Source organism: Lepus europaeus, chromosome 19 (genome assembly GCF_033115175.1).
Source record: "Lepus europaeus isolate LE1 chromosome 19, mLepTim1.pri, whole genome shotgun sequence".
Classification (NCBI taxonomy): Eukaryota; Metazoa; Chordata; class Mammalia; order Lagomorpha; family Leporidae; genus Lepus; species Lepus europaeus.
The window spans coordinates 64492786-64518601 of NC_084845.1; the positions used below are offsets into that span (position 1 = coordinate 64492786).

At 50.8% G+C, this 25816-nt stretch overlaps 2 protein-coding genes across 2 annotated transcripts in view; one reads left to right on the forward strand and one right to left on the reverse strand.

Annotated features, from left to right (window-relative positions):
• The window catches only part of WWOX (WW domain containing oxidoreductase), a 1015207-nt gene extending 997620 nt beyond the window's left edge, over positions 1-17587 (forward strand). Inside the window, exon 9 of the mRNA XM_062175786.1 lies at positions 17188-17587. Within this exon, the coding sequence (XP_062031770.1) occupies positions 17188-17376 (189 nt within the window). The 3' untranslated portion in view covers positions 17377-17587. The remainder of the gene's footprint in view (positions 1-17187) is intronic.
• Positions 17588-17624: 37 nt separating this feature from the next.
• MAF (MAF bZIP transcription factor) overlaps positions 17625-25816 on the reverse strand; it is a 335480-nt gene continuing 327288 nt past the window's right edge. The window contains exon 3 of the mRNA XM_062175788.1: positions 17625-18344. The gene's annotated coding sequence lies outside the window, so the exon portion shown is untranslated. The remainder of the gene's footprint in view (positions 18345-25816) is intronic.

The following is a 25816-nucleotide window of genomic DNA, read 5'->3' on the forward strand; positions in this document are numbered from 1 at the left end:
CTTCAGCACTGCCTTGGCCTCTCCACACCTTAGTTTTCTACAAACTAGGGAAATCCTTGCAAGTCCATTTCACAGGGTTATTGTGAAGACACCATGCGTGTGTGTGTGTTTGTGTGTGTGTGTGTGTGTGTGACAGAGAGAGAGAGAGAGAGAGCACACGCCTGTACGGGCCCAAGAGCTTAGACTAAGCGTTATGTAAGTGCAGCCCGGCTGGCCGTGAGTCATAACTTGTAAAACCGTGTCAAAACCGCACCGACAATAATTTGGAAAGGAAACATTTGACCACTTATTTGTGCGGCAGTTGAGCCCGAGTGAACTGTTTTTCCATTGCTCTCTGAAGAGAGAGAGCGTTCACTCATTCACTCGCTCCCTTTAGGAATACTCACTAAACACCCACGTTCTGCCAAAGATAGGACTGGGTGCCAAGGGCCCCCCTCAGGGAGTCACAGCTCACAGTGCACCCCCAGCAGTTCAGCACAGGTGGGCTGTGCAGGTGGGGAGCGGATTCTCCAAGACTCAAAGAGGAGGTGACGGCCCGACTTCGTAATGACCCAAGTTGTTGTGCAAGGAGGTCCCGCCCCGCGAGAGAACTCTGCTCAGATTCCGCACGCGCCATCAGGGAGCCTGGCCAGTCGTCCCCTTGGCCTTTTTGCCTTTGCATTCCCAGGTTCCCTTGTGTGAACTGGTTCAGCCTTCGGGGCCGTCTTCCCGTGCAGGCCCCACTCCACTGAGTAAGAGTTAGCCCTTCTGTGTCTGCTTCCCGTCTTCCAAAATCTTCGTCGATGTCTCTTGATCACTGAGTTAGCATTTTTTGCAAGTAGTGTGCATTCAATAGCAAGAAGGAGTGCAGACGCGACACCTGAGCTGAATCTACCACGTCTAACCAGGAGCCGCACTTGTCTCTGCTTGTGTTTCCCCACATGGGAGGAGAGGGGACTGCCCAGGCAGATGCTGCCGGCTTCTCCTCTCACTGTCATAGCCGTTGATGTTGGTGTGGATTGTGTGCCAGGGGGGAGCACGTGAGCTGGTGTGGTGTCGTCATCAGTCAGAATGACTAAAGTGTGAGCAGATGGACGGAATCAGAGTGGCCCCGTGCGTTTCTCCAGGGCACCGGGCTGTGGTAGATTGGCTAACCCGAGAAGCAGCCTCTGCAGCGGAGGCTGGCGGACAGAGGACTGTGGGGTCCACACCTCTCGGGATGTGGCCAGCAGGGCGGGGCAGCTGAGGATGGAGCTGGGCGGCAGAAGCAGAGGATGCTTCAGCTTAGTGTCCCTTCACGGATGCCCTGAGTGGGGCAGAGAGGCAGGAAGCCCTTCATGTGGGCTCCCTCCTGGAGGGGCTATAACCCGGGGGGAGACAGCTTGCTCCGGCGGGGGGCACTTCCCGGGGAAGGACTGGCCTTCAGCAAACAGCCTGGCAGCTGCGGAGATGAGTGTCTTGGGGGCCAGGATGGGTGCTCTCAGCAGCACCCTCGCTGTATCCAACACGGCGTCACAGTCTCTCCCAGAAGGCAGGGCTCTCTGGGTTACAGTCTACTCACGCAAGCAGGTGCGAGGATGGCTGGGGGGGAGGATAAAGCTAGAAAGGGAAGCCAGCTCGGCTGGTCTGGGAGCTTGTCCTGTGTGGGAGCTGGCAACGAGAGAGGGTACTGGTTCCGTCTGTTTGGAGAAGTGTTGGGTGTGGAGACCTGAGTCCAGGTGGTAACGTGTGGGATCCTGGTGCGGGGGCTGGGTGAGCTTCCCATTCCAGGCACAAGTGTGTCAGGGAGGTGGCTCGGGGACAGAAGGTTTTACTCTTTCCCTGCCTGCGTCCTTGCTCTCTGTAACTTACTGGAAAATGTTACTCCTCCCCTGTGGGAAAGAGCTGATCGACTCAGGCGGTAAGGATAGCTGTGTTGAGCATATTGTTTTGGAAAATTGGAAAACAGGGACACTCGTATATCATGACGTGCTAGGCCCGACTCTTCTCACGCAGTCTGGCCAATAGGAACCTGTTTGCTTGTTCACTTGAGGAAGCACTGAAACCAAAAGCAGCCTCGAGGTTTGGCACCTTTGAGGAGTTGCAGGAGTGCAGTGTGAAGGAACACGTCCTCTGCTCTGTCTTCCCCCGGGTGAGCAGACTGAACCCAGGACGTCAGCTCGTGCAATGTTCTCCAGGCATGGACCAGACCTGCCTGCACATCCAAGGGCTCTCTCTGCCCACTGCTCTCGATGATGTTGGCCCAGAAGACTAAATTCTGTCCGTCCCCCCACCCCAAATTCACAGTCCCAAGATTTCCAACACCATGAATGGCACTGGCTTCCCTTCTCCTTGGTATCCACCCACCCATTCTCCCAAAGGCTTCCAAGTCCCCATTTCCTTCAATAAGAGCCTGGGGGAAAGGAGATGCATTTTGTTATTGTAATACATGGATGCTGCTTGTTGCAGAAAGATGTGGTTTTCGTGGGTGTTAAACTCACAGAGACCACAGTCCCCTGGCAAAGCAGGGAGTGAGATCTGGAATGGGGCAGACCGGGATGTGGTTCCCTGCACTGCATTTCAGGAGTTCTGTGTAGCCTTGAGCACTTTTCAGCTCCTTGACCTTGAGTGCTGTCCACCTCTGAAATGGGGTTCCTCTCCCATTTCATGTAACAGTGCAGAGTTGTTGCAGAATGAGATGAAGCCAAGTTTTAAGGCTCCCAGCTGCTGTGCAGGACGCATGACTGACACCATACGTGGTGGAGACTACACGCGGTTCAGGCCAGGGCAACCGCCTGGGTGGAATTTGCCTTTAAAGTGTGGATACCGAGTCGAAAAAAGTTTAAAACGTACAAGTTCATGTCAGTCTGATCAGTGCTTCCTACTGAGGTGAAAAATGGCAACAGAGAAGGAAAAGGACAGGGGGCGTCGCCCCTAGCGATGGGAAGTGGGTGCACGGAATCCGGCTGCACCGGGGGCTGGGATCTGAGGATGCACGGAATCCGGCTGCACCGGGGGCTGGGATCCGAGGATGCACGGAACCTGGCTGCACCGGGGGCTGGGATCCGAGGATGCATGGAACCTGGCTGCACCGGGGGCTGGGATCCGAGGATGCACGGAACCTGGCTGCACCGGGGGCTGGGATCTGAGGATGCACGGAATCCGGCTGCACCGGGGGCTGGGATCCGAGGCTCCAGCTACCCGCTGCAACCTAACTGGTGACCCTAGTTACACCTTTATCTGCATCAGTGGTATATGTCAGCGTGAGCACTGGCCTTCTGTGGCTCCAGCTGTGGGGCAGTCAAGCTGTCAAGCGCACAGCTGACTCAGGTTCCGTTCCATCACCTCTTCTTGGCTGCTCTGTGACTTTGGGCAAGTGGCTTAACCTCTCTGGACCTCAGATTCCACATCTGTCAGATAGGAGGAACATTACTAAATACTTACTACGAGCCCGAGGCCCTCACAAATGTTAGCTACCTACTGTGGTTCAAAGACCATGGTGATAACTGAAAAGTGTGGCTTGCAGGTGCGCAGCGCTCAGCTCCACTTGCCCTGTGGACGTGCGCCTGTCTTTCATGGTGCAGTTATCAAGAGCGGAGGTCACTTGCTCTTTGCTCTGGGCAAAAGAGTTTGCCTCCTTGGGCTTCTGTATTCTGCCTTTAATTGGGAATAGGGATGTACCAGCTTCAGAAAAGATCTGACACACACAGGGTGCACCCTCCCAAGAAGCAGTATGGGCATGTGCATCCCTTGGTATGAGACAGGCAGCTGACAATAGTCAGAATTCACTTGTTCACTGGCACTTATTTTTTTATGTCATCTTACATGCTCAAACCTCAGTTTCCCTGTCAGTAAAATGGGATAATAATACTTCCAATAGGGATTTTGTGAAATGACAATACAAATATATTCATATTTATTTTATTTGTAAGGAAGAAAGAGATACAGAAAGATAAGACACTGAGTGATCTTCAATCCACTGGTTCACTCCCCATATCCTTACAACAGCGGGTTGTGGGCCTGGTTGAAGCCAGGAGTCCAGAACTCATTCCGGGCCTCTCACAGGGACCCCAGCACTTGAGCCACCCCTGCTGCCTCACAGAGCGTGCAGTAGCGGGCACCGTGATCAGAAGTGGAGGAGTCAGGACTCAGTCCAGGCCCTGCGATATGGGATGCAGCGTCCCAAGTGGCAGTGTAACCACTGTGCCAGACACCTACTCCACTTGCAGAATGTAAAGCACGACCATCAGAAAGTGCCACCAAAGGCTTCAAGGCTCCACACGGGGCTCATAATGTTGACTCTCTTGTAGCAAGTCATCTGATTGGACTCCTAAGGCAATGCGAGGCCACGGTGGGCTTGTATCCCTGCCAACACCTTGCTTTGTGGCAAAGGTGTATCTGTGCCTTCCTTTCTCCAAGCCAGGCATTTGTGAGAGGATGAATCCTATCAGCAGTGGCAGCCAGAGTGGGGGAAAAAGCAGAGCAAGGTGTTCCTGGGTGTGCCCTGTTGTCGTGAGTTCAGCATTTCCCTGACCCATGAGGGCCGGAGAGTTCCAGCTGCAGTTGGCAGATCATGAGGCTGCCCGGCTGGGTACTGCCAGATAAACTGCCAGTGCCTGGCCGTTAACCCAGGCCTTGCCGGGCTGCATTGCCATAAGCGGTTTGCGAAAGATGAACACTGCAGGGAGGGGAAAAGGATGCTCAGGTATCGTTCAGAACCACAGCAGGCAGAAATGATGCCGGCAGAGCCTGAAGACACCAGGTTGGAAGTTGTGCACTTGAGGGTCTAGACATGGGGCTGAGAAAGGAGGAGGAAGGCCCCTGGGGCCCTGTGGAGAGGGACTCAGCCACCAGGGGCCCAGGGGCCCAGGCAGGGAGCATGCGTGCCCGTCACACATCCAGCGGGGCTTGTGGGTCAAATCTGCGCATGGTTCTAGAACGCTAAAGGGCATATGGAGTGTGGACTCGAACACTGAGGGCGGACGGTGCGGCACAGAGGGCTTAGCTGTCACTTGGGAGGCCCACAGCCCACGTGGGAGTGCTTGCTGCTAGTTCCTGTTGATGAACCTGGGAGGCAGCACAGGATGGCCCAGGTAGCTGGTCCTGCCAATGTGGGAGACTCAGATGGAATTCCTGGCTCCTGTCTTTGGACAGGACCTGGCCCAGACCTGGCTATTGTAGGCAGGGATGAACCAGCAGATGGAAGATAAATTCAGAATCATTCTCTCATTCATTCTCTCTCTCTCTCTCTCTCTCTCTCTCTCTCCCTCTCCCCCTCTCTCCCCCTCTCCCTCTCTCCCTCTCTCCTCCTCTCCCCCTCTCCCCCTCTCCCCCTCTCTCCCTCTCCCCCCCTCCCCTCCCCTTCCCTCCCCTCCCCTCTCCCTCTCTCCCTGTCTCTCCTCCCCCTCCTCCCCTCTTCTCTGTCACTCTGCCTTTGAAATCAATCAATCAATGTTTAACAAAAGCATGTCATCTTATGAAAAAACAGTTAACCACAAACAGAATATGAGCTTTGATCTGAGACACCCGCAATTTGGAACTCGCTTCATGTACTTTCCTGCCGCATGGCCTCGAGTCCCTTCACCTCTGTTAGGCTGTGTTGGCCCCTCTGTCATAATGCCTAGCAGGTGAGCTGAGCTGTTGGGAGAGTCGCCCCAGGCACGTACAGGCCCTCAGACCCCAGCAGCCGTCAGCACCACAACTGTAGCTCTTGCTGTTGCCATCACATTGGGGCAGAACTGATCTTTCTGAGACAGCGGCTAAGCTTCCCTCCCTCCCTGGACAAAGATGGGGTAAACTCAGGATGTGTTTGAGAGGGCGAGCCGGAGCCAACTGGAGCCTGGCAAGGGACTGCTGTGTGGACAGTGAGGCTGGGCTGGGCGTGTGGCTCAAAGAGAGCCCTGGGGTCAGGTGCAGGTGAGGCCCACCAGGAGGAACTGCAGGCTTCGTCTCTCCTGGGGTTTGAGTCAGCCAGGAAGAGGATTTCTGGCCAAGAGGGAGGTTTAAACCTGGAGTCAGGAGGTGGTGTGGCTGTGGGGCTCCCTGGAGGTCTACACAGTTGTCTTTTACCTTCTAACATTTGGAGCGTGCACTGTCTAGATGAAGGTGTGGGCAGGAGGAGGGGCTGGGCCCGAGGTTCCCCCACCGTCTCCCTCCGCAGAAGGCTGTGCCACGGCAGCCCTCGCCCCTTGGCCATGGCAGTGTTTGTTCTGCTTGACTGACTCGTCAGCTTCCATGGGTCATACCCCCCTGAACCCCCTGCAGTCTGCCCCCTCCCCCCCACCCCAGAGCCTTGGTCCAAGTCACAAACGCCCCCAACACCTGCAGACAGCAGCACTTCAGAGTGTGTGCACATTCACAATCATGCATTCATTCATTCATCTGGCTCCACAGCCTGTTGGTTTCGAGTCCCTGCACTGGGGATCCTGAGAGCTGTCCAACTGTTGGAAATAATGTGCGGAAGGTAGCTTTTATGTTTGGAGGCACAGATTCTGCAGGTAGAATGACAGGGGCAGGGTGAAGTGACCGGAGGCGGCTTATAGAATGGAAATGCATGTAGAACCATATGGAAAGAATGCTCCAGCCAGGTGGGCAAAGACTGCAGGAAGGATTCTGCCACTTCTGGGTGAAGGGAATTAGGCCTGCCAGTACCAGCTCTGTGCATCTTCTCATCTGTCAGATGCAGCTAGTGCGCCACTCAGATGGGTCCATGTGCTTCCCCGGTGTCCTGAGATGAAAGTTTTCAAGGAGAAAATCTTAAATAATACGGCAGCAACCGTCCACACCGAGCTGCTGTACTTCTACTGTGCTGTGTTTCTAACCACCTGCTTATTCCACTGTGGGCCCGTCTGGATGCTCTGTTCTCCCACACTTCATGCACAGATGTGTGGGCATGGAGAGGCAGGCATACACAGGGCCTGTGGAGGGGAGTGTCCGGAATGTGATAGCACTTACCAAGTGATAGTGGCCACTGTCCAAATGTCAGTGCCCCAGGGATGTGGCCATGAACTGGGTTCTGGTCCCTGCTGTGGGATGCGAGGAGCAGTGGCACTCACACCCAGCACGGCGCCCAGAGATGCTGGGTGGAACCAGAAGAGCGAGCAGCTGCCGCCTGCTCCTAGCGCAGAAGACTGACTTTTCCTCTGACTTTTGATCCTGTACATGAAGGAAAGGCCCGGTCTTTGGCTGTGCATGCTTCTCTAAACGTTTAATCAAGAGAACCGCAGCCGTCTTTGCATTAGCATCTGTTGTGTACCCCAGAAAGGGCCAAGTGTCATCACTGTCCTTGTAAGAACCCCTCGAAGGGACTTCGTAGATGAGGAAACCGAGTCTCAGTGGCTTGTCACAGAGGTGCCAGGTGCAGGCTGCCACCGCAAGCGTTTCTGGCCTCAGCTCCGGGACTTCTTCCACCTTCCCCTACTCCTCTCAATCTGCACAATTGCCCTGGTGTTTCCTCCCCGGGCTCCTCTGTGCCGTCCCCTGCAGGACTGAAGGGCTGACATCGATTCTTGTTCAATAGAGGTTAGAAAGGGCCTCTCCCTCCCCAAGGTGAACACAGAGGGGTTTTTAATGGAAAACTACAGGGAGCGAGGGCTGTTTCTTGGCTGGCTCTGCGGGGGAGTTGGAGTTGGGCTGGATTTGTACGCGCGATGCCTGAGAGCTGGCTCCCTTTTCTAAAGACCTAACTTCGTAGCATTCTTCAAGGGCTCCAGAGAGTTCCTTGTGCCATCAAATTAAGTTTGGGAACTTCAATAAAGAAGTCCCGAAGGAAACTGTCAATTAATGCATTTACACTGCAACATCATACTTGGGGAAAACATCTTCAAAAGCAAACGCTATTTTCCAACCATTAAAAAGTTTGCACGCTGCTTGGTTTCCATAGATACCCGAGGTAATAGCCTCTTTCTCCTCATTGAAGGGTGAGTGTCGTTTGGCTCCTTTCTATTCTTTTTTTTTCCCCCTTCCTTTGTACTTTTCTCCTCCATCTCCATTTGTGAAAACAAAAGATAAATAAATTGAAACCTGGCAATGTAATTTGTCTAAGGGAGACAGCGTGATGTGTTAGCACAGGTGATTTCATTTTTGCTCACCTCCTTATTATCTCGTGTCTTCTACAAAGAGCCCTGGTACTTGCAGGGAGAAGATGGAAAATTTTCAATGGATCAAAGTGTTCGCTCAGCTCATCAAGTGCCTACACAGACCCAAAAGGGAAACGTTAATGATCTGTGGAAGAGCAATTGAGTTTTGCTAGGGCACGGGACAGAGGCTGGCAAACTCTAACCCGCAGGTCCCATCTGGCCCACTGCCTGTTTTTGTGAATAAAGTTTTATTGGAACACAGCCACATCCACATGGGTCCATGTCATCTGTGGCTGCTGTCACAACCACAATGGCTGGGCAGAGTGGCTGAGCGAGACTGTGTGGCCCACGGAGCCTCCATTGTGTCATCTCTGGCCCTTTGCACAAAAAGCATCATGGCTTTTGTGAGGCCGGGGACACGAGGGTTTTGGTGGCATTGGGCAGTTCTGTCACTTTGGGGAGTCTCTCACCCTCGCCCCCTTTCTGCATCTCTGATCCCCTTCTCAGTGCTTGTGGGATGTGAGTCACTCGCCTTGGCACATCAGGAATTTTTCACTCAAGGTTGTTCTGTTAGAACTATGCAAAGAAGCATACCTTATGATCCTAGAAGCTGGTTTTGTGTGTTTGTTTAGAAAAGCCAAGTAAGAGAGATGTGTGAAAAGCCCAAGGCCAATGGTTCAGCTGTTGGGGCAGAGCCTGGTGTGTGCCCCCTGTCTCTCCAGGGAGAAGCTAGGAGAGCCTGCAGGGACTCAGGGAGGAGAGAGAAGAAGCAAGCAGCCACACCAGTCTAGGAAGAAATCTTTAATTTCGATTCCACTTTAAAGAGTTTGAGAGAGCCCCTCCCAGCCCCCACCTTTTAACAAACCAGTTGGAGTACATGCCTTCAGATTATAAAAGTATCTGAAATTGCCCAGTATATCAGCATGCATAGCTTGTTGGTATTTACATATATTTACATGGGAAACAAGAGAAAGATCTACAGTTATTTACAGTCTACATAGGAGAGGAGAAAGGCAGCCTAATTGTATTTCCTAAAATACAGTAGATGAGTAGTCAGCACATGCATATTTAGATTATATTTGCATGATAGAATGCAATTTTTAAAAAAGACATACCTTTGTAACTTTCTATGCTAAGGTGTTGCATAATCAAGGTAAAATTTTGTTTGTTTGTTTTGTTTCTAGTCTATTTGCATCAAGTGCTTTAAAATGCTCACTAACACCCAGGCAGAATTCTTTACCCTGGCAATTAAAGCAACAGCACACACCATCATTTCCTACTAACTAGCAACAAGCTGCTGGTGAATGAAATATCTATTGTCTCTTAATACCCATCGACCACTGTGAAGAGATCTCTCCATGTAAGGCAGTGCCTAGGCGATCAGCATTAATTATGGAAGTAATATAAATGAGACGCTCCCCACAGTATGTTCTAAATGAAATATTAACAAAGCCAGCATCTCTGAGCTTGAGGAATGGTCTGTTCAAGCGAGCGTGCGCTCTGAAAACACACACCTGACAAAGTCATGCCCGAGTGCGCCATGGGGGACTGGGCGGCGGCAGCCTGCTTCTGCTCCTGGGATCTGAACTGCCGCCAATACGTCCTCTTAATTTGTCTCCGGAAGGCAGAGTTAAGAGTTCATTTCTGACCAAGATGTGGCCCCAGCAGAGACCCCATGGCTTTTTTTTTTGGGGGGGGGGGTGGTTGTTTCCGCCGATGTCTTTTCGGTACTGTGTTGTGGAGTCTGTGTGTGACATAAGTGTAAACGAACTGTCAGCCTTAAAATCCAAACCAACAGCTTGTTTAAGGTTTGCCCTGAAATCCTGTCTGCTCACGAGTCAGCTCCTGGTTTTCTGGAAGAACTGAGCGGCAGGCAGACGAGGCGGAGTCATTCTCGGTGCAGGAGAAGGAAGGGGGGAGCTGCTTGTCGCACCTGCCCTGCTAAGTTATTCTCGGCATCATTAGGGAACTGAACCCACTCATTCTGCCTGCCGCCAAATTCAGATTTATTCCAGTATACATGGCAGATACAGAGGTATGCATGTGTGTACAGTATACAGAGCCAGCTATAACAGAGGTTAGAGAGTTAAAGGGCAACCATGTCAAATGTCCCAAAGTAACACAAGCTAAGTCTTAATTCCGTTCCACGCTCAGCAGTCCCTCAGCACTGGCCTCAAGGTAGACCCCTTGGAAAATTTCGGGAAGAGGCCACCGGATCTGTCCCCAGTGGCAGGATGATGCTATCCATAAGGTGTTTATTTTGGTGGCAAATTTCCCTCTCTCTTGTGCTTGGCCATTTCAAACTCACCCCTAGACAGATGGGTACCCCAGTGCGATTTTCCATCCCAGCAAGGGAACTGCCCATGTGGAAAGAAACTGTACATTGAGCTGTGGGTGTATTCTGGGCAGCATGGACGGGGCACGGCCAGAGGACTTGCGTGCATCTGAGACACAGCCGACAACATGAGCGGATGGCTCAGGCCCCGGGGTTGTAGCACAGCTCTGACAGGCACAAGCAGAAGGTGGAGCAAGCACTGGTCAATCACCCATATGGGTTGTGCTTCAGCTACCCCTCGGGCCTTCCCGCATCCAGAGGACCCCGCTCGCATCACCGCCAGCAAAGCGGGGTTCTTACAACAGCCGCAGGCCTTAGAAAGATGAAACAAATCTAGACCTTATGCCTCCACGCTTTCAAGACCAGACATAAATCCATCTTGGATTTATGTCCATCTTGGATTCATGGCCAGGATTCGGGAACATGAAAAAGTTGGGAGGAGGGCTTCCCTGATTCCAAGGGAAGCGTTAGGACAGTGGGTCGACAGGAAAACGCAGGTCCTGACAGTCTGCACTTCAGTCCTGTGTGAAGTAGCCTAGGTTCAGACCACCCCATGACTGGAGTTCCCAGGATGAACATGGCTTTGAACGTCCTTGGATGATTGGGTTTGCTGCCTATTCCTCCCCAAGGAATGAGGAAGACATTCTGCCTTGAAAGAATCTTTCTAGCTTTCTATCCTGCACCTACTGGGTCTTCCGAGAACACTTGGCCGAGGACTGAGAGCAGCTGGCCTGCTGACCTTCAGTGCAGTCCGCCCTGGGCTTCAAGTCAGCTCCTGAAACTCCTTAGTCATCCTGCTAGAAGGCAGTGTCTCCTGTCAGGGAGAACAGTTTGGCTTTGCACAGTGCTCCTGATGAGCCTGACTCGGAAAGGTAGGGGGCGTGGGGGTACCATAGTTGGGGGACCTGAACTGCAACCAGGGAAGGCCCCTGGGTCACCTTCTAAGTTCTTCCTGAGTGGAGGTCCGTACATATGCAGCTGTGACTTGAAAACTCTCAGACATTGCATTCCAGGCGCCCTGTGCATGTGCTCAGAGCAGCTGCACTGACAGTGTTGGGTCGGCATAGCCCGTCCATCCCTTACCTCTCCCTTTGCACAGACCGTGTCCCCAGTGTGCCCTGGGGAATCCTCCTCTCTGACTATAGTGTGAGAATTAACTGAAAAGGAACCTGAGGTTCTGCACACTCGCAGACGTGTTTCTTAGCCAAGAAACTCTTTTCCTTATGGCAAAAGTTAAATAGCCATTCCAACTACGTCCATTGTGTAAGAGTAGCCACTCTCTTCTGCAGCGTGAAGACATGGGATGGGATCTCCATGGATTCTAAAAACACTCTTTCAAACTTTTAAAGCCTGGTAACAAATACCGACTTTCCTGATCACCTTCGCTCTTTGTATTTGAGAAACGAAGTGCATTGCCCTTCCAGTAGTAAATGTGAAAAATAGCCTGTGCTCTGCTCCAATAGAAAGTTATAGTGCAGTACCCACAGGAAGTATCTGCACGTAGCTAAAGGCCACCGAGGCATTTATGGAAGTAAGAGGAAGGGTCAGGGTCTCCTCTGCCCACGGGCGTCCCGACATGGGCTGTACCGGTCCCCATGGATGGAGATTTGTAAGGGGGAGGTTGCTTAGATTTCACTGGCTTTGATGTCCTGTCATCCAAGAGCAGGTTCCTTTGCTCGGCAAGTCTGGCACCTGGAGGTAGCGTTTTCAGTCCAGACAACCTTTCTCTCAAGGGTCATTTGCTGTGGGATCATTCGAGGTGGTGCTGAGTCTTCATTTCTGTTAATCCAAATGGATATAATTTCAATTTAGCTCACTGACTAAATCAACAATGGGGAAATCTCCTTTTAACAGTTCCCAGTTGAACTCCTGAGAGCCTGTGCATTTGATTTGAGGCCACGTCAGGGTGTCACTCTGCCCAGGCGCAGCTGGAGCCAAATGGGAGACCTTAAGAGGAAGCAAGCACTGTGCAAATATTTGTGCAACACATTTGGGAAGGAGGTTTCGCATATTAACGCCTGGGGATTCTGGGATTGGTCAGTCTTCGTGATTCTCCATATGGCTTTGGGCAAGTCGCTTTCGATGGCTAATACTAAGGGGGCTGCTCTGAAAATGAGTATATCTGTTATCCCTGGTTCTGAGAGTGCTGTGAGGATTAGAACATAACGCTTATAAAAATTGCAGCCTGTTGCTAAGTGTCATTGAACAGTCTTGCTACAACTCACTGGAAAAACAAGTCAGCTGCCGCCTCCCGTGATTCCTACAGGGGTCAGCGTGCTTGTTCATTAATACGTATTCCAAATCGACCAGCACAACTGAATGATGCCTGCACGGCAGGGGAGGCAGAGGGTGACCTGTTGGCTGCAGTCCTGTGCAGTGGGGAGGCCCTGTACAAACTGTATTATTTTATCAACTCATGGGATAGGCGGCTAATTTGTCCATGGAAAAGACTGGTGGATGGACAACTTGTTTTTGCACGTCTTCCAAGTCAGAGATTGAAAATAGAGTTGCTTTTTGTAAGAGCTATGTCCCAAGCAGCAAGGTATCTGGAGATGAACTCCAGTAGCCCACCCCACACCTTTCCGGTAGGGTGGGCTCTAAGCTCTCTTGCAGGAGTGTTGCTGGGAGACAGCCGTTTATTCCATGCGGGACACATGTGCTCATACCCCACGACTGGGTGATTAAGCGTTCTGCTCAGAGGTTCTCACGGGACCACTGGATTAGGTGACTGGGTTTGTGATTTGGGGGTGTTTGCTTTGCCCCCCTCCGGCCCCCGCTGGGTAATGATGGAAGCTTTACAGGTTTGAAGAGGCACCTGTCCCTCCTCTGCCCCAGCTACTCACTCCAGATTCGCTTTTTGCTCTCGGAAGCCAGCTCTGGCGTCAGTGCCCACCTCTGAAGGGGGCCTCTCCTTTCCTGCGCTTGCGGTTCAGAAGTTAATCTGACTTCTTCTGCAGCATGTTCCCTTAGATAATTCTACTTTTCTGCATAAATGGGTTAGTTTCCCATTCATCCTAGTATCGATACATGTGGAATAAGGCGATCTTAGAACGTCTCTTCTGATTACTGGATAGTTAGAAACGCCATGGTATTAGGTCTATTGTTTAATATACATCATAGTTACAGCTACTGTAAGGCAGGAATCTACTATTTCTTTTAAGTAAGCATGCGTTTTAAAATAGAGAAACCTGAAAACTAAGCATTGAATTATGTATCACGTGTCCTTATGAGAACAGAAGTATTGTACCAGATCACTAACCAATGCATTTTAGGTGTCAATGTGTGTGGGTCCGAGGGGCATTCTTTATTCTACTTTTTTGTCAGAAACCTCTGTACCTTTTCCTTCAACAGAGTCAATAGTCATTTGTATTCCATGCTGACAGCTACAAACTGATGGCCAGCAGTTATCAAATAAATGTTGATGAAAGGCAGCTACTTAACATTTTTCATCCCAACAAAGGATTTTGGGAGGATGGATAATTTAGACTCCAGAACCTCAACTATAAACAGCAAGTGCTTTCCAAAGCCCACATTTTGGTAGTTGAAGCTTGTGCTGCAAATGTGACAAACGGTTCATGAAAAAGAATGATGAGCCCCTATTACCCAGACATTCTGAATTTAATCCCAAACAGGAATCCTAGGTAATTTTACATACACCGTCAAGATGGATGGCACAGTCCTCCTCCGGCCATTCACAAATGTTTGACTGGGTGGGAAGTGGCATTGGAACACGATCAAAGACTCTACTGAGCTCCCCGGAAGTGCTCCATCCTGGGCCTGCCCGGTGGAGCTGCCCAGTTCCTGTGATGAGCACGGTACCCAGCCTCCACCATTCTGTCAGAACGTCCTCCCAAAACCGGTTCCAGCCAGCATTTCTACGTCTCAGTGTGATAATTCTATCACAATGGATCAGGAAGCAGTGGTGACGACTGGCAAGCCATTGCTTCAGATCCTGGAGAGCAGGCTCGTTACCGCTATTTCCTGTACAGTGCTCTTGCATTTTTTTCTCAAATAGGTACTGACAATGGCCCAAAAGGTGGCCTGAAAGTCATTTGACGGTGATGAAAGTGTTCTTAAAAAAAACGTTTAATCAGTTAGAAAATGTTTTATCTTGTATCAGCAGTCCTGGCTTGTTTACCAATGAGACGGCACTTAATGTGGCTCAGGCTGGCCGACGCTATGCAGATGGGGAGACGATGCGCCCAAAGTGAGAACTTGTCATTAAACTGTCATCACATGTGCTCATATAAAGATGTCACTCAGAGGTCGCCATGGGACAGCTGAACAGGTTATTCTCCAGCAGCCAAAGAGGTGGTAGGCATGGGACCAGCATGATATTGTCACCACCTCATTGTCCTGCAGGGGAGGAGAGGGAGACAACTGCCAGTCACACTCGGCAGGAATCAGAGAGGGAGACCTGGCCAGATGTATGCCAGTGATCTGGGGAGTGGAGAAGGAAGTCTCTGCTCTCAGGTGCCCCCCTGTACAAGGCCAGGGCTTTGTAGGTTTCCTGGTAGTGGAATTGCGATTGTATATCCCTTTGGTCTGGCCGCCAAAGCATGTCAAGGCCAGCTTCTAATTTTCAAAAAATGTTTTTTTTTTTCATTAAACATTTATGGATTTTAGCATCGTAGCCAAATGTGGTTTTACATGAAATGAGGCCAATTGCAACCGCTTTGCAGATTCCAGAGGGACAATGCGTGTCCCCAGCACCCCCAACTCAACTCCAAATCAATGTGACTGCAGAATTCCTTTGCAAAAACCTCATTGGAACAATGAAGAGAGCAACATGGTATCACTTGAGAAGGTCACAGTGGCAAAATAGTACATTGGGTTTGGAAGAATCTCCTTGGCAGTCTCCTGTCGGGACCAGCAGAACAGCAAAAGGCCCGTCTGTCACCGTGGTTGAAGCTGGGCTTTGGGAGCACCTGCGAGTCCACAGCATGTCACCTGCCTACTCCCTGGTGCTGTTGGCAGCTTCAGAGGGAAATCGAAGTCTATAGCTGATAGCCCCAATGGATGAAAAATACCATCTCGGTTCTCCAGTTGACCTTCAGAGGCGCTTTTGCTCCCTTTGTCCTGACATGGGATGTGGAGGAGTCAGTAGGCCACTCAGAATGCTTTCGCTCAGCGTGCCAGGTGCTACACGAAGGGTTATTAGGAATAATAACTCCGTGGAAGTAAATTTGGATGACATGAACTCCTTTCCATTAGACTTGAACCACACAAATCCACTGGAAAGGAAGCAGCTGTGTGCAAGGTAGAAACTGGCTGTTTGGGGGAATGGGCAGGGTCAGGGAGTGGGGGAGATAGCAAACCAGCCACTACTTCACTAAGATCAAGTCGTGTCCACTGTGCACCCTCGAGACTAGAGGGACTTGTCTGGTTCACTGTGGCAGCCACTTAGTACCAGGACGCACGGCTCTGTCTCTCCCACCACACCCCTCCTACCATCACTTGTCTGCGCTGGACCGTTTTGTTTTCAGACCAATTGCAATGTGACCACAGACCCTGACACTGAAGCCAAAAAACAAAAACCCAAGCCTATTTTATGGCACTTTCCTAAAACTGTGAAACCTTAGGACTCTGGGTCCAGCACGGCCTTGGCATCTCCTCCTTCTCAAATGCAATCAGAGAGAGTGCAAACCAAACACTGCCCGGGGCGGCGTCTCCACGGAGCGCTCTGCCACAGACACGGAACCTTGGGGTGCAGACAGAAGCCGCCCATTTTCCCCACAGTCACACGTCCCTAGTCCCTAAGGTTTCCCTCTGAGCAACCGTGGCTGCTGTTACCTTCCCTGGTCCTCTTCTGGACACCCCTTCCTCCCATCAGTTGATAATCAGTTGATGCAGCCAGGGCCGGGATGCACATAAATAATCATAAGATGCCAGAGCTACTGTATTGGTTTTAAATTAGAGCCGGGCCTACCGTGTCTCCCTATGAAGAGCAGCCTATTATTTTTAATTATGGCCTGCAAAGCAAAGTGATTCCTTGCCCTCTCTACAGCATCGCTGACTGTATCCTGTCAGTCCAGATGATATGGGGCTCCCGAGCACAGGCATCCCTCGCCGCAGCCTCCAGTGGGACCCAGAAGATGAAGCGCAAGTCATCCACAGCTGCTGTTGCAACTTGTATTTTGAAGTGGGCAGGGAGGAAATACCACCTTTTAGCCCCTGTCCCATTGCAAACCCGGGGCCAGTAAGAGGTTTCATCCAATATTTTCCAGGCACACCGATACATGTGCTCTGCATCTGTGTGAGGCGTGTGTGTGTGTGTGTCAGACGTTTTTAACGAAGCACTGCCAACTCTTCTTGTAGTAGCACTTTGGGCAAAGAATAACGAAGAGACCTGGCACCAGCCCCACTTAGGTTTCCTACCTGATGGGCCATGATCAAGCGTGGTTGATGGAATTCAGACAAAGTTCTAAGAAAGAAAGAGAAAGCTCTTGGTGTCAAATTACATCCGCAGCCACAGGGTTGAATGAATTTGTTCTGGCGTCTGCCAAAGGAGTCCATCTTTCTCTCTCTGTGCGGAAGGGGAGCCCGTTCTGATTTATTGATACGTGTATTTATTTTCCAAGCCTTTTCCTCTATGAGGTGTAAAAAGTCACACCAGCTTTACGAGCGGAGTTTATGAACTCGTTTTTCCAGGATGGCCACATCATTCCTTTTACAGCCATGTGCTCCGAGCGCTGTACCCTCTGCCACGCCGCGCGCGCCAGCGGCCGTGGAGGCAGGGAGGGCGGGCCGGGTGATTGCCCCACAGTCGCAGGCCCGCGCCGCCTCACCCCTTCCTCTCTCTGCTTTGATTCCCAGCAACAGGGAGCCGCCACCACGGTCTACTGCGCCGCGGCGCCGGAGCTCGAGGGCCTCGGAGGGATGTACTTCAACAGCTGCTGCCGCTGCACACCCTCGGCAGAAGCGCAGCGCGAGGAGACGGCCCGGGCGCTGTGGGCGCTCAGCGAGAGGCTGGTGCAGGAGCGCGTGGGCAGCCAGCCCCACTGAGGGCGAGCGCCGGACCCCTTCCCACCTCAGCATCCCGCGGATCCCCGTGGCCCGGTCGCGCGGGTGTGCACGAGAGAAGCGAGAGCCGCTGCCATGAGTGGAACGTGCCAAGTACCAATGGGAAACGGAGTTCCGGGGGAGGGGAGGGAAGAAATCACTTTCCTGGGGCTGGGGTACCTGTGGGTCTTTGTGCTGCTGTGTTTGAAAGCGGAAGCTCGGTGGGTGGGTGGGTGGGTGGGTTCCTTCGCTCAGCGTAGAAGCACAGCTTGCTGCGTAGATTAGTCCGGTGCCCCCTTGTCCCACCCAGCTACCACGGCAGCCAAGGGCTGGGAAAGCCTGAGTTCATCCTTCCGTGCTGCCTTGATTCAGGAAATGGTGGTCTCAGTCATTACAGCCGGAGAACCTTCATCCTGCCGGCCGCAATGGTGGCACGACTCAGAGATGGAGCCAGTGGGTGGCACACGCACCGGTCACATCCTCCCTTGCCAAAGCTGTGCACATAATTCCTTAGAGATTATAACAAACAAATTTTGCAAAATCATTCCCCAGACACCTTGGTGGGCAGGAAAGGAAGCAGTGCGTCCTTAGGAAAACACAGGATTCTCCTGGGATGAGGAATAATACTGTTCCCTCCACTCTCCATGCCCAGCGTGAAGAAGCACCTTGCGCGCTGGCTTTCACAGCCTCCCTGTTCTCCTGAGCAAACTTCCCGTTCCTCCCACCCTACGCTTAATAAAAGAACATGCTCGGTTATGATCACCTGAAATCCGTATTGTGTCTGTAAATGGTTCAGTTTCTTTGTTTTTGTCTCTTAGAAAAGAAATCTAGAGGAAAAATAAAGCGCTTCTTGTAGACGCCAGGAAAGCTCCATTTTTGCTTCTTGTCTGAGTTTGGGTTGTGTTGTTGTGCTTTGTGGCTGTCTGTGGGCCCAGTTGTCTCATGCGATTAGCATGCCAGCATCATATTTTCTGTGAAGGCAAAAGATAAAGAAAAAGAAATGACCATGGTTTCTTTTCACCTTAAGGTAGTTTGTTATTGCCTACAGTTCAGTTCCCGGGGTCCTCCCCTGTGGTTATCAAGCACTTAGTGATTGGAGAGTGTCTCTCTCTCTCTCCTCTCTCTCTCTGTATTTGAATGGTGGAGGGTTGGAGGTTCATCCCCTCCCCTCCTTTCCGTTTTACACCATGGTTTCCACGCACGGGAAGATGAGGATTCCCCCAAGCCCTGTAAATCCAGCGTTCATGCGTTCAGCCAACATTCCGAGAGCTATATTCTGCAAAGCTCAAAATAACCGCACACAGTCGCTCCAGTCCCTGCTGTAAAGAAATGTGTACCTTTTGTCTGTAGGAGTCCTCACAACGCACAAGATCCTCATCAACGTCATCACACTTTCTCTGCGTTCCCTGAACGTGAAGCGAAGCCCTAGAACACCACCCAGGCCTCCTTGCACCCACTCGACCTGCCGGTCCCTGGCTCCACTTCCCACCCTCTGCCAAGCATCTTACCGGACAGGGGAGCAAGTGAGTAGCACACTTGCTGTTTTAGCTTTTCTGTGGTCACAGCAATTTCCCATCACCTGTCATGATGTGTGCATCTCAGTGTATGTGTATAGAGATCTGTATACAGCCTCTGCACAGATGTGTGTGTGTGTGTGCTGTGCGTCCTCATGACCCCGCCTACTGCCTGCACACTCTACCATTGTGCCCGCTGATGGTGTAGGCAGGTCACCTCCATCTTGTCATTGAAAGGGAGGTTTAGTGAGAGCGGAACCTAACCGCAGGCCCCAGGCAGGTGAGCAGCGGGATCAGGAGCCAGTTCTGTTTGCCTTGAAGCCCATGTGTCTTCTGCTGCACGTGGCCCGTTTGTGGCTCGTGAGTAGAGCAGCAGCGGCACAGTCACATTAGACACACACAATGAGTGACTTATTCCTAAAGAAAGACTACATGGCTTCCCAGCCAAGCCATGTGGGATCTGACCATCCTCCTGCTGCCTGCTCCAAGCTTTAGAAATCATTTGTGTGTGTGCCATTTGTCCAGCGACTGGAGAGCTTGAGCACCCCACCCCTTCCCTTTACACACATTGTCCAGTACACCCTCTCTCTCACTGCCTGTGAACAGATCTCCCTTGCCTTAGCTTCCAATGGACTCAGTGGCCACGCTTCTCCGTCACTGCCCCAAAGCCACAGAACCCATCCCAAACATCCCCAACCATTTCTCTATAGTCATTTTCAGCCAAGTCTTCTCTCTCTCCCTATGTTTCTTTAAACCCAAAAGGCAGCCAGTTTCCACTTTCACGCCTGATTAAGGGAGACCTTGCTAGAACTTATCAATAGGAAACAAGACATGGAAGCATCCCCTGGCAGTGACTGAAGACTGTGGCTTGTGGTTTCGCTCTTTACAATGGGGTTATGGATGGTTTTGTTTTGAACTTCAATGAAGGAGACTCGATTGCTTTCATCAAGGTCAATGCTGGGCCAGAAAGCATTGGCTTGCAAAAACTGCTGCCCGTTCTGGTCACTAGCAGGTACCGTTTTTAGAAATTTATGTTAAAAAAAGCATCTAAAATAGCAATATTTATCCTGTGTATTAATTCTTTGTGCCTTTCAACATTTCCACAGTTTGGTGGAAAGTTTTTTTTGAACACTCGATAATAGCATGAAATGTATCCATACAATCAGTGAAATAACTGCTCAGAATTGTTGCGTATGTTCATGAAATGGCATAGCAACAGTATATGTCATTTTTAGAAAGAGAAAGTCACAACGTCACTATTTTAACACTTTCATCTGCTACCTTTCAAGTCGTCTTAGTATTTCGCTTCATGACCCCTGTCCCTCACCCCCAACTCCCACTCAGGGCCTGATTTCTTAAAATCTTCGGTTATGTTAGCAGACGCCTAATAGGACACATTTTACTGATTGGCCATCTTTTGGAAACTCATCCCCCCACTCGGCGACATTTATGGGTTTCCAGTTTCTGCTGTTCAAACTAATGCTTCAATTAGCATCTTTACACATCCAGCGTTTTCCTTCTATTAATTTACCTCCTCAGCATACATTTGCAGGAGAGCAAAGAGCTCTTGTTTGGCTTCTACTGCCAAGTGCCATGGGGCAACCTGGATGGGTTACACGTCTTTTTGTTTGTTTACAGCCTTATCAGCATTGGCTATTGCCATTGCTGGTGGGTTTTGTTTTTTGTTTGTTTGTTTTGCTTACCTTAGCATCATATTGTCATAACCTACAACATTTATATATAATATTCCCAGGCAACCATCCTCCTTATTTAACATGGAAGCATTTGTCTTTCATTTTCCCACAGGAACGAGCTCACGATTTTAATTAGAGTGTAAATTCAGCGTGAGTCTCTGCTTTGAAGAGGGGAAAAAACTATCGGTCCAGGCAAGCCATTTCATTTCCCCCACACGGCTCCACGCCCTGCCCTTCTCCCTTTCCAGTGCCTTGCAGCCCTGCCTGGCCCCCAGAAGGAACACTGCCCGCCTCTGGCGTCCACGCTGGCCTGTGTGTGTGGGCCCGGAGCAGGGATTCCTCAGCGGGCCACGTCGTGGCAGCTGACGAATCGTCCGCTTCTGTGACAACGTGCCACGCCACTCGCAAAGACCTTGTTTCTCAACTGATCTGTCTACCAGGCCTTGCCCCACTGCGGGTTGGCTGGGAGGGAGTAAGAGCTGCTTGTAACTTTCCAAAGACGGACACGGAGTCGAGGCCACTCGTTCTGGCGGTGGGGGAGGATCTGTGTCTTCCCTGCTCTTATCTGTAGCTCACGAGGAGGAGCGGGTCCTGGTCCCTGGGGACGGACCACTTCCCGAGGGCTCGCCAACACTTGACCCAGATGCTGGATGTGTTCATTTACATGACGTAATTTCTAAAAATCACGTGTTTGTGAGGCAGCAAGCAAGAGAGAAAAACAGTGCACGCGAGTGGGCTCCCGGCCACTGGCAGTCAATGTCACTGGTCCCTGTGCACCCAGCAGGAAGCCAGGCTTCCTGGGAAAAGCCCCAGCACTTCACCTCCCCCAGCCCCTGGGTCACTGCCTTGAGACCTCGTTCCCCTCCAACTTTACCCCTCCCTTGCTGAAGTATTTACAGACTTGTTGAGGCTTCTCCAAGCTGAATACATGTGGATTCTATCAGAAATTCACTTAATATGGCTTTATCCTTTATATCCTTTAAATATGATTTGTGGGATTGGTTCCAGGAAAGAAAAGATCCTGACGTTGTATTTAAATATACTGCATCTTAGAAACAATGGCCAGATAATTGTCTTGCAAACATTATTACTGGTTTTCATTAGAAAGTTCAAATGCCTGAGTTCAGCACTTAAAGTTGAGAGTGAAAAGTCAGAAAAATACCTGGGCCCCATATCCCGCCAGCCAGTACAACCAGTACAAATATGCTGGTGTACTTTCTTCTGTTTTTCTTAAAAATGCATTTTAAAATTCCTTTGTATCATATAGTTTTAGTTTTATAGAGTTGCAATTATACTCCCTAAACACTTTTATATATTCCAAACTAAATAAATTCTTTTTAAGTCTCTCAGTGCCTGTACCATCCTCTGTTCAGGGAATGTCACAGCTATTGGAGAGCGAAGCTGTCTCCCGCCACCATCTCCATTCATAGAAATAGCGGTTCAGTGTATCTATTTGTATGGGACTTTGGAGGCATCGTTGGATTATTTGCTTAACATAGATCCCAAGGAGAACACCGGGGTCAAGCAATATGGAAATTTTCCCCGGCTCTGGGAGGCTGTTGGCGAGACCGTTGGCTGGGCTGCTCGATGCGGTGGGCTTTCCCCCTGCCACGGGTTTTCTTTGTGAAGAGCAGGTGCATTTCACTCAGGTGGGCTTGCTGTTGATCGGTTTAGTTTCCCCGGGTGACCTGCCCGTCTGTCGGTATGGTCCTGTGTGGGAAGCACTCCTTCCCATCTGGAGCCAAGACAGAAGGGGACAGGAGCCTTGTGTCAGCGAAATCAAAAAGGCCGAGTGCAGAAACAGCAAGCCAGCAGCTCCACTTCGGGTCAGCCCGTTTGCCATCCTTGCAGAGCGTTCACTGTCCTGCGGCTCTGGTCCCCGAGTCGGGCGATGTGCGCTGCTGAGCCAGGACTCACCTGTCCCTTCACTTGGTCCTGGAAACGTTAGGGGTGGCCTAGATCGCAAGGCCTTGATGATGAAGTACCTGGCTCTCTGCTCTTGCTGGGACTGCTTTTAAACCCACTGCAGGGATGGAGGCTAAATAGACCCTCCCTAGAGGATTTAAGAAAAATCCAAGCCCATCAGCCTTTGCCTGAACACGAAGCCAGAACTCTCAAGAAATCTGCGTACATCACCCGAAATGTTCCTGGAGCCTTCAAAGCTTCCACAGGCACACAACATACGAGCAGAAGACATGGAAAACACACACACACACATATGATATGATACACTGCAGATCATGTTCAACCTCATGAGTGACAGAGGATGTTATTAGTAACGCTACTTAAAATAAACCATTACATAACCTCACCATCATCAGTATTCATAATGCAAACCAGACCCTTTCACCCAGAAAGTCCAAGGTCCAGGAGTTAATTCCAGAGGAGGGCAATTCTCACAGCTGGGATAGCTGATGCGAGTGTGTGTGCGAGGATCACGAGTTCTGAAACTCAAAAACTACATCAACGTACTGAGGGATCCATTACTATTAAAACAGTTTAATTAATTACAAGTTAAAATTATAAATGTAATTAGAAATTGTAAATCCTTTTTAATGCAGGTTTTGGATCAGGAATACCTATTTGTTAACAGGAATAATAGTGCACTCTAGGACACAGAGGAAGTTTCTTAAAAATAATAATGTAAACCTGAAATCAAATCAAATTTCTAAAAGCGGGACGAGGTTCTCTGCCCACCAGAAAATAATGCGAAAGAAAGTTAATGGGCTGGCGCCGCGGCTCACTAGGCTAATCCTCCGCCTTGCGGCGCCAGCACACCGGGTTTTAGTCCCGGTCGGGGCACCGATCCTGTCCCGGTTGCCCCTCTTCCAGGCCTGCTCTCTGCTGTGGCCAGGGAGTGCAGTGGAGGATGGCCCAAGTCCTTGGGCCCTGCACCCCATGGGAGACCAGAATAAGCACCTGGCTCCTGCCATCGGAACAGCGCGGTGCGCCAGCTACAGCGCGCCTACCGCGGCAGCCATTGGAGGGTGAACCAACGGCAAAAAGGAAGACCTTTCTCTCTGTCTCCCTCCACTGTCCACTCTGCCTGTCCAAAAAAAAAAAAAAAAAAAAGTTAATGGACTGAACTGATGTGTGTGATCTATTGGTGGGAAATGTAGCTAATAACGAAGTTTGCAGGGTCTGAGCCCATCTGCGTTAAGCAAACATACATTGGTGCATATGTACACAGACATTATGCATCAAGAAAAAGAATGGAACGGTGGAAACAGTGTTTGTCTCTGCATAGAGGAAACATGGATGACTTTTTTCCACTATGCTTATCTCTGTTTTCCACATTTTCAACAATGAATGTATACTCTTCTGTTTTTAAGAAAAAGTCACAAAAACAAAGACCAGGACATGACTGGAAGGGTGCCCAGTGGCCTCCCTGAGTCTAACAGCTTTGCTGCGAACTGGCACCCCTACTCCAGGAAGTTCTCTAGGGTTGACACTTGGACCGCACGGGAATGGCTTTGCAGTTTCCCAGGAACCACATGGGGAGCGTTAGGGCTGTGTCCCACCAACCAAAGTCCATTTGAGAAATGAAAGCAGGCAGATAGTGCTCACTTTTTTTTTTCTTCCAAGAGCTGGCTCCATGTCTGCACTACCTCTCAGTGCTGCGTGTGTACACGCGCCGGCCCCTGTGCCTTCCACCAGGTGAGTGTTCAACCAGAGACCTCCCCCGCTCCAGTCTGACTGCCAAGGTTGAATAACGCGCTCCAGTTGCTCAACTCCTCACCTCTCCACCTCAGTGCACTCGCATTAACCTTGAACATTCATACCCACCCTTTGCAAAACCTGCAGTGGGGATGTTGGACAGGCCCCTGTCGGCTTTTTTGCTTTATTATTACTGGCTAGAAATTTGAACTAAATGACAAGCTGAAGTATGGGTTTTCTTAGCCTGTATGATCTCTGCTCATCTGAGGTTTTTAAGCATGATTAGAAAAGTAGAAGAATACACCTTATGCTACTCTAAACAAATACAATCATCCAAAAGCCTTTCATGGAAATATTTAGTCATAAAAAATATTGGCAACATCAGTGGATCTGTTGGGTGGGCAGAAAACAATGTGCTCCCTGCCATCTGATTGCATCTTATTTCTGACTTAAAAAAATGGCCTGGGTTGTGTGACTTCTACTGGGAGAGAGGACTGAAGGTGTGCCTTCTGCAAGGAAAGTCTGAAGAAGGGTAACGTCTCCATGTAAGCTGCCCACTAGCCATCAGTGTAAATGAGAACAAGGTCAGCACGGTCCCTACTAAGGAAAACATGCACTCTTTCCATGAAACTCAGCAGAGGTGATTCGACCAGATCTTGCTCGACTTTACTTCCAGGCCAGAGAGATGCACTGCTCACCCTCAAGGCCTGGGAAGGCAAAGCTGCACCAACCGGCCCACACCGGTTTTTACACGCGTGCCCTTTTCCGTGGTTGGCATCTTGGCCCGTGGCTGTTCTACAGACCTCAAAGGCAGGGGTGACAGATAGGAGAAGGTGCGCAGCCTGTATTTGGTCCTCGGGTTTCTCTCCCCGTTTCCACCGAGGCGGCGTTACCAGGCAGTAGGCCCAGGAAGACAAAAGGAGTGGGGGTGGTATGGGGGAGCTGCGATTCCTCCCGTGGCTTCCATGCTGGGGGGGCAGCTTGATGCAAGTGGGAACAAGAGGGTCCTGCACACAGATCACGAGGACGACGGTACCGCCTGGAGTTACATGGGCTGCACCCCCTCCCTCCCCTCCAGTGCCATCACCGTCCACCAGTCTGAGCCTGTGCAGTCGGTACAGGGAAGCCAGGATGGATGCTGGTTAACAGCAGAGATCACGAGGAACAATGCTGTTCTGGAGGAGAGAATACAGGGCAGGAGGAAAAGCCCAGGCAGATGCATTGTCGACACCCCCTGCCCCTCTAGGTGCACGACACGGAGCGCACCATTCACCGCCCCCTCCTTCCACTCAGACAGCTCTGTAATAAGCAGGTCACTAGGACCATGTCCCCGTGAGGCGGCAGGGTCCTGCAGGGTGTGAGCACCTGTCACTCATCTGGGAGGCTGCCTCTTTGGGGGTGTTTGGAAGAGCTGCCCCGTCCCTAGAGCCACAGTTCCGCTGTCTGTGCCATTCACGGTGTACTTTGGGGGAGCTGCCGGAGAGGTGTGGGGCATAGAAGTGTCAGATGCTTCTGAATGGCCTGAAGATGTTACTGTTCCCCTGCCCTGACTTTTCTGTGCCTGCTGCCATCCCCGGC